This window comes from Camellia sinensis, chromosome 10 (assembly GCF_055761805.1).
Source record: "Camellia sinensis isolate YWXY chromosome 10, ASM5576180v1, whole genome shotgun sequence".
NCBI lineage: Eukaryota > Viridiplantae > Streptophyta > Magnoliopsida > Ericales > Theaceae > Camellia > Camellia sinensis.
Genome location: NC_138970.1, coordinates 45,655,137 through 45,663,889, shown reverse-complemented (window position 1 = coordinate 45,663,889; position 8,753 = coordinate 45,655,137). Strand labels below are relative to the sequence as shown.

Below are 8,753 nucleotides of genomic sequence, written 5' to 3'. Positions count from 1 at the left end.
AAAGAGGTGCGTATTTATTTTTATATAAGTGTTTGAATTAGTAAAGTTATTCCCTACAAACATGTTGGTCAGCTAATGTCTGAATGTGAATTTAGGTACCAAAACGACGTCATTTTGGTATCTGCGAGCAAATTGTATTAGTCGCTAAAAGATCATTCTGCTCCTGCCCAGATTTCATTCTCCCTCCTATATTTTTGGCGACAAAAATTTTATTTTGGTCGCAAAAAATTACTTATTTGCAACAAAATATTTTTAGTCAGTAATAGTATCAATTTTTAGTTACGAAATTTTATTTTAGTCGACAAATGTCATTTTTTTGCGACCAAAATTTTTTTAGTCAGCAAAAGTGGTCGACAAATTTGTAAATTCTAGTAGTCACTTCAGAAGATGCCACTACAAGAAATGTCACTTTTGGCTACCAAAATATTGGTCGCCAAAAGTCACTTATTTAGTCGCCGAAACGATTTAGCGACCAAAATTTTTTGTCGCTAAGCTCGTCGCCTTTACCCTGTCGGCAATAGTATTGGCGACTAAGATTTGTTTGGTCACCGAAAGTGTACACATTTGGCTACTAATCTTAGTTTAGTCGGCAAAAAGTATGTTTCCGCCACTAAAGTATTAGTCGCCGAATGAGGCTTTTTGGCTACTAACTTGTTGTGGTCGGGGAAGGTATCACTTTTAGCTACTAAATAATTGGTCGCCGAAAGTACACATTTGGCTACTAATCTTAGTTTAGTCAGCAAAAGGTATGTTTTCGCCACTAAATTATTAGTTGCCAATAGTTTCTTTCTCTCATTCTCAAATCTTTTAGCTACTAATTATTTGGTGGCAAAAACGTTTTGGGTTATGTTTTTGCTACTAAATTATTAGTAGCCAAAACTTTTGATTACCTATTTGGCTACCAAAACATTTGGTGGCCAAATAATTTTTTGTTTTTTTTTTAAAAAAAAAAAATTTGTGAACAACCTGTATTCATTTATATTACAACCTGTACCCTGTATAAAACAATATAATCCATCAACACTAAAATATGTTATCAACCATTAAAGCATTCAACAACGTGCACACATTTCAGTTCCAAGCATCCAAAAAAGTAATCTTCAACGTCCAATTCTATATATATTACAAATTCCATACAGTCCAAGTCTAATCTAACGTCAATAATTTAAATCCATACACAATTTAAAATCTTCAAGCAAACACTTGAAGTGACTCAAAACATCCATATGGTAGCCTAAAGAATTCTACCACAAAGCACAACTACAACCAGACTTCAAACAATGGCTAAAGAATAACTAAAATGGTCTCTTCTCCGCGATACATTTACCTCTCATACACAAATCCTTCGATAGCGTTGAAATTTTTTTTTTAGAACTCATATTAACTAAAGGAGCATGAAAAATGATAGCAAAAAGCCAAAGCCGTGAGCATTAGTCAAATGCATCGCCATCATCATCAGGAAGGGGCTAGCTAGCCGCTGCAGCAAGCTCAGCTTCGTGCCTGTAAAGAATACCAAAGGGATAAGAAACACCACAAATTGATCATTAACAGAAACTCATAAATTTTCATTCCTGGACTCTAATGTTCCCACAAGTTAAAAATTTAAGAACTGTGAACCACCACCACCACCACCACCACCAAAAAATAAAATTTGAAATTTGTTTACGAAATTTTGTTTTTCATATTTTTTAATCTTTGGTGGATTTTTTTTTTCATATTTTAATCAAATTTTTCTTAGATGTTTAAATGCACCTAATCTAGATGCAACTAATGATATTATCACACTATTTTTTCATTATATCATGATGCAACTAATGATATTATCACACTATCTTTGGTGGATTTTTTATCACACTATTTTTTCATTTTTCTAATGATATTAATTCAAAAGGTTCCTTTGGAGAGTTCCCCTGCAAGGATAAAGATAATTATTTGTGATGTTTTCTTGCTTATCTTTATCTAATAGTCCCCTGCAACTAATTGCTTATCTTTATCTAATAGTCCACAACTCCACCAGTATAAATAAACAAAAAATAAAATAACAAACAATGTGCTATTCCATTACCCTGCAAGCTTCCTGGCAAGGTGCAAGAAAAGTTTTTCAAAGTTATAGTCACTCTTAGCAGAGATTTCATAGTTACTGCACATTGCCCATGAATGCTGTAAATAGAAACAGAAAATTCCAGAGCAAGTTAGAATTGATAATAAAGGTGGCCTCAAATGCCAATCACCACAAAACTGACCTTGATCAAATATTGCAATGGATCTAACTTCTATTGAATAATAATATTAGAGAAATTATATTCACTCTCCCCCGTTAGCCTCTCACACTCCCGTTGTGAAAGGTTAAAAGAAAAGTGTGAAAATCATTTCACCAATATTATCTACAGAAAAAATAATAAAATTTTCAAATTACAAGTATTTCCAAGTAAATCAACCCATAGAAAATGATACAGCTCCATTTCTCTTACCAAATTGTAAATCAAAATATAATACAATACACCACAAAAGATCTTCCAAAAGTTATCAGCAAATGCAAATCCTTACAACTAAACAAGGAAATATTCTTCTAAATCAAACTATATAGGAAAGCACGTTATAAATCCTTTTTTGAGTGAATAAAAGTTATCTCTTGTTCTCACTTTCTTCCAGCCACTGTCTCATCACCATGGAAACTATAGTCCATTCTTCAGTTAAATTCATAAAAGCCTCCAAAGATGGATACACCCAAAAAGATTAGCATAGCTTCTATTAAACTAATAAACTAATGACCATTTGAATTTCAATTTTTGCAACATCATATAAAAATATCAAGTAAAATCCATAAGAACAACACTTTACCAAGCATGACCAACGTAATGTTCCTATGGTTACAGTGCCATTATGCTGTAGTATTCCTATCAAAGAAGGCATACTTCCTACATATACTCCCCAAAAAATACTAAATGTAATACTGAAATTGACATACCCATGAGTTCTTAGAAGCCGCCGTTGCTGCGCCGTACTGCAAATCGACAACAACGACAGAGAGCGTTCTTGCGATTGAGGCAAAATACTAAATGTTCCGCGTTTATTGAATTAGTACGTTGTGCTTCATACAACATATTATAACACGACTTGGGCACCATAAAACGTAACAATAGAATCAAATAAAATATAAATAAGGATGTCTATTAATTGCCTAACCTGCCTTATTTGTTAGAAACACGTATCAAACTAGTTAAAATGCTATGATAAACATGACTCATTTAAACTTAAACCTAGAATAAAAAATAATAGTTCAATTTCCAAGAGAAATGAAAATCCTCACTCAATACAAATCAATTTAATAAATAACTTCAAATGCATTCAATATAAAATAATAATAATAATAATAATAATAATAATAATAATAATAATAAATGAATCTTGGCTAAGGAATTTTGTATGAAATCATACAAAGCCATGGAGGATGGTAAAAGTTTCCATTCCAGTTAGTTCAAAGAAGAGGACAAGAGGACAATTTACAAGAAGGCGCATCATTTTGTTATTATGATACAATGACAAAGGGAAGGAATCTGTACTCAACTAACGTGAATAGCAGACACAAACAAGTGAGCAAATACTTCAGCTAAATTAATGTTGAACCGAGCATTCCCATAGGGGTCTCAGATCATATTTTATGAGACAAGAAAATCAATAACAAGATAGATTATGCATCAAACGAAAGAAAAGGAATTTACCTCAAGAATCCTTCCGATGTATTTCACATTGTTAACATGTTGATTGACATCTAGATCACTCCATCTAGGCTGAACAATTAAAACACACAAAACATGAAAACAAAGCAAATTATATGGTACATTTCAAAGGTAAATGATCTGTTGCATTATGAAATAACCTTTAACTTACCGTTAAACCATTACGAATATAATCTGCTGTGCTTTCATCAAGTTTTGGTAATTTTCTGCTGTCCTCGTCCATAACAGGAGGTGAATCCACAAAAAAAGTACCTATTTCCCCTCGAACTTCATTAGGAATTTTAGATAACCTCCGCGTCTCTTTATTCATCATCACCCAGACACTGCAATGCGTCCAATAAAAACCACCACAATAATAAAAACTTTGATTACTTAGTCAAATTAGTCATTTAAATTCAACTTCAGAACAAGTTACTCTTGGAACTCTAAAGACTATAGCTTTACATGCTATAGAGAACTCTCGTCAGTTAGTCCAAAAAAGCCATTCAATTGGTTCACAGAAAGTTACACTTGACACACACAATCTAAAGGTCATTGGCTAAACATTCTCCAGAGAATATCTTTCATGTTCTTAAGAAAGTTGGGAATCTTTTTAGTAGAAGACTTCCAATTGATTTTGCATGATCTATTTGTTTAGTTGCTTCTTTTGCTATTTCCTCTAGCATTAAATATATTCAACAAATAATCCCATAATTTTATTTGTCAAAGAATAAACAGATAATATATTCACCATTTTCCAATGCAGTTGTGGCTCCACTTAACTTTTTCAAAAGAAATAGCATAATAGAAGAACTTTGCATAACATCGGCATCATGATATTCAAAAAAAAGAAAAATGTTCCCACCTGGATGCTCTAGTTAAAATGTCCCCTGTTCTGCAGTCAGGTGTCTACTTGCACTACATCACCCCTGAAAGAAATAAAGAAGCTCAAACCATGAATTGGTAGTAATCAATTACAAATATTATAAGCAACTTCAGTACTAATAAATTACATTATCTCAAGGGCATCACGTCACGTCCCATAAAGTAAATACTTCCCTTCATCAGCTAAAAAGTGGTATTATTAATCTAATACCATATCAAAATCCCTAAATTTAAAACCCTAAAAATTGGGGAAAAACACTCACAAATTGAGCTATAGTTATAGTGAAGACATGTTGGACACCGGACTTGAGCCTGGTGAGAGTGGCCTTCTTGTGGGCAACGATGAAAGGGGCGTCTGAGCTCGCCAGTGTCAAGAACAGGAGCTGCTATCAGAAAGAGAGAGAGAGAGAGAGAGAGAGAGAGCTGGAGGAGGGCAGAGGCGTGATGGCGGTGATGCTCCCGTATCCGACGCCGACGGAGACAAAGGCGAGAGAGAGAGTTGGAGGAGGGCAGAGGCGTGAGAGAGTGAGAAAGAGAAGCCAATGAAATCTGAAATCTTAAACCTTTCTTTCCCGACCAATTTTTGTAGTCGCCAATGAAATTTCCCTTCGAAGTTTCCCTCCCAAGTTGAAGCATAATTTTTAAATTTTGTAATTATAATCGCCGACTAAAATTTAGTTGGTAAAAAATATATTAAAAGTAACAAAAAAATTTCATTATTTAAAAAAAAATTTAAATAAAAGTAACAAATATATTAAAATTATTTTTAAATAAAAATATAAGTAATAAAATTATAAATTAAAAATATTAAATTATCTTAAATATTTGTCCTAATATTTTTTTTACTGAAAAATATTATAATATATTTTAAAATTTTATATTCTTATATTCTTATATTATATATATATATATATAAAATAAGAAAGAAAAGGAAGAAAGAAAATTAAAAAAAAAAAGAAGGAAAAAATTTTTAAAAAAAAAATTCTGAGCCAGCTCAACCCGTGTTCTTTTAGTCGCCAATTACTTTTATAAATCCCTCAAATTTAAATTTGAAATGTTTCCCTCCAAATTTAAATTAACAATAGTGTTTGATTATTGTTAACCGTGTATAACGTAAAAAAAAAATTAAAAAGTTGAAAAAATTAATTATTAAAAAATTAAGAAAAATTTTAAAATTTGAAATAATATCAATAAGTCTTACAAATCAAATTTATTTACTCATAAGTCATGAGTGAATCTTTTTTACACACTTGGTCCTCGTTTTGATAATGAAATTTTTTTTAAACTTTTTAAATATATGTTTTGTGTATATGAAATGATTATTTCATTAGTACTGGTAATAATATTAAAAAATTTATTAAAATGATAAATAATTGGGATATTTTGTCTTTTATTTGTGAATTTTGATTTATTCTTAATTTATTAGTGTTATTGAAATATGATGATGTAAAAAGTATAAATAGTTTAATTGTACTTTTTAAAAATAATAAATTTATTATTAAAAATTAAATTCATCAGACTGACATGTAACTATGCCTTTAAATTTTTGCAATGTAAAACTATCGACAAACAGACAATAACAAGTTGCCCATTTTAGAATTTAATTTCTTTTTATAATACAATTATTACATTTTAAAAATATTAATTTATCAAAATTACCTTTTGATAGTATATTTTTTTAGAAATATCAATTGTCATAATTGTACTTTTTGTATTATTAATGGATTTAAAAAAAAGGACAAAATAAGAAATTCATATTATTTTAATAATTGATTTTTTAAAAAAATTAATATTTTGAGATAATAAAAAATAAAATAAGATATTAATTTTTTTGGATGGTGGGTGTACAACCTTTTCATAAAAATAAAAATTAAAATTAAAATTAAAATTAAAATTAAATAAAATAACTATTTTGTTTAGTCAAATTTTAAAGTGGAGACTAATGGTATTGTTGTTAATAAAATAAAATACTATTTTGTTAATTTTTTTATTTTCATTCGGCTACCAAAAAAATTAGTAGCCAAAAGTAGGTCTACAGCGACTAAAAGGAATTTTGTCGCCGAAACTTAACATTTGGCGACCAAAATTTTGGTCGGCAAAGATTAAAAATTAATTTTTTTATTTTCATTCGGCTACCAAACAATTTAGCAGCCAAAAAAAGGTCTACAGCGACTAAAAGGAATTTTGTCGCCGAAACTTAACATTTGGCGACCAAAATTTTGGTCGGCAACGATTAAAAATTAATTTTTTTATTTTCATTCGGCCACCAAACAATTTAGTAGCTAAAGGTACCTCTACGGCTACTAAATTTTCTTTTAGTCGCCAATTATGATATGTTTAATTACTAAAAAATTTTTTAGTCGCCAATTGTAATATTTTTAGCTACTAAATTTTTTTTAGTCGCCAATAATCAACATTCCCCTACTAAAAAAAATTAGTAGCTAAAAAGTTGACTTTGCCGACTAATATTATTTTTGGTAGCCAATTCCGTGACTTTTGGCGACTAAATTGTTTTTGGTAGCCAAAAATGATCGGCAAAAATGCATTTTCTCGTAGTGTGCAAAGTTAGAAATCACCATGATAACTATGACAAAAAACTTAGACTAACTGCAACAACAAAAAAACAATCAGCCTTTTGCTATGTAGTGTGAACTATGTTTGGCTTGTACAGTTGAACTCCACTAGCTCATAGGATCTTTATCTCCTTTTGTCATGTAGTTTCTTCTTAAGCTGCAGTCATGTCACTTCCATGAATCCATCTTTTTTGGTTTAAATGGATTCAATATAAAACCTTAGCTATCTGTGTTATACCTTTTGAAAACTGTTGTTAAATCTTAATCTTATCTTAAAATAGTTCACTTTACCTATACTTTCATCTTCTCATCTATTGAGTTACATGTTTAATGACATAATGATCTTTCATAGAGTATTCCTTTATTAATACTAATGCACTACTTTTTCTAAATACTTATAATATCATAATAAGACTCAATTACATAGTTCATATTATAACGCCAAATTCACCACTGGCACCGTGATTGTGCAACACACGATCAGTCCCAAACTAGTCTATATATATAAGAAGCTCTTTCCTAAAGATGGCTTGTCTTTTGATTCCCATTTTGCCCTTCATTTTCCTTTTATTTTACCATATGTACAATTGTCCTTTCATTTTGATAAATCTCCATTTTTCTTTTTTCGATTTTGTCATTTTATTTTAAATAATTTACTAATGGTGGCCTATATGTTCAGTGAAGGTTTTTTGTAATTATGCAAACATTCTTGGTCACTTATGCAATGGGTTTTTTTGTAATTGCACAAACATTTTTGGTCAATTATTATAGCGATTCCGGGTTTACCCTCGTTGAACAGTGATCCGGACATGTGTCCGTGGATGTTGGTGGTTGATCATTATCTTGTTTACATCCTTTCTTACTTTGTATTTGAGTTATAGGATGTGTTGGGCAGGTTTGTTACAGGTTGGTTGAGTTTAGAAACCAAAACTAGTTGCCCAGATTTTTTGTCTGTCCGCTCGAGCGGGGGTTTTGGCGCTCGAGCGGGAGTTTCACCCATCCAGTATTTCCTGTGCAGTGTTGGACGCTCGAGCGGGGATTCGAGAGCTCGAGCGGGGACCTGTTGTGTCGAGATGCTGGGAGAGTGCATCCGGCGCTCGAGCGGGAGTTTGGCTGCTCGAGCGGGAGTCTGTGAGTGCCGCTCGAGCGGGGGTTTGGACGCTCGAGCGGGGCGACTGGGTTTAAGTTCCGAGTTTTGACTTTTCAAATCACTTTTTTACTTTCTCTTCTCTCTCATACTTTTCCAAAAAACACCATTGTTGAGCCTCTCACTCTAGAACTCTACCTTCTCTCTAGGTTTTGATCTAGTAGGAGTGATTTGCTCATCTTTGGCCTTTACAAAAAAGTTGTTGATCGTCGAGGGCTACATTTTAATCTGAAATTTTCGGGATTTGGAGCACGTTGGGTTTTGTCATCTTCTCCCTTGGGGCTCCGGGTTTGAGGTAGGGATATCCTACTCCTCTCTATGGATTTTGTCTTTAGATTTTAGTATTTTGAGATGTTGGGGTTGGTTTGGTAATTTTTGTGAAAGTTTGGGGCTTTTGTGTAATTTTACAAAAGTTGGGGTTTTATTTAT

The 8,753-nt window shown here is 31.8% G+C and overlaps 1 protein-coding gene across 2 annotated transcripts; it reads right to left on the bottom strand.

Moving 5' to 3' along the window:
- Positions 1 to 1,094: 1,094 nt before the first annotated feature.
- LOC114263882 (palmitoyl-acyl carrier protein thioesterase, chloroplastic-like) lies at positions 1,095 to 5,266 on the bottom strand. Of its 2 annotated transcripts, XM_082891311.1 has the most exons (7): positions 4,868 to 5,176; positions 4,585 to 4,648; positions 3,892 to 4,063; positions 3,723 to 3,791; positions 2,969 to 3,055; positions 2,066 to 2,160; positions 1,095 to 1,500 (listed from the first exon to the last, which is right to left on the bottom strand). In XM_082891311.1, exons 3-7 carry the CDS (start codon positions 4,051 to 4,053, stop codon positions 1,467 to 1,469), a joined length of 447 nt encoding a protein of 148 aa, XP_082747437.1. In that variant the 5' UTR covers positions 4,054 to 4,063; positions 4,585 to 4,648; positions 4,868 to 5,176; the 3' UTR covers positions 1,095 to 1,466. The 2 variants fall into 2 exon arrangements, with proteins under 2 accessions (XP_082747437.1, XP_082747438.1); XM_082891312.1 differs by lacking the exon at positions 2,969 to 3,055 and having other exon boundaries at positions 4,868 to 5,266.
- Positions 5,267 to 8,753: the final 3,487 nt, after the last annotated feature.

Coding starts and splice junctions, on each gene's coding strand:
- LOC114263882 (XM_082891311.1), bottom strand. CDS start 4,053: ATGATGAATAAAGAGACGCGGAGGTTATCTAAAATTCCTAATGAAGTT. Junction 3,792..3,891: donor ATATTCGTAATGGTTTAACG/GTAAGTTAAAGG, acceptor TTAATTGTTCAG/CCTAGATGGAGTGATCTAGA. Junction 3,056..3,722: donor ACATCGGAAGGATTCTTGAG/GTAAATTCCTTT, acceptor CGGAACATTTAG/TATTTTGCCTCAATCGCAAG.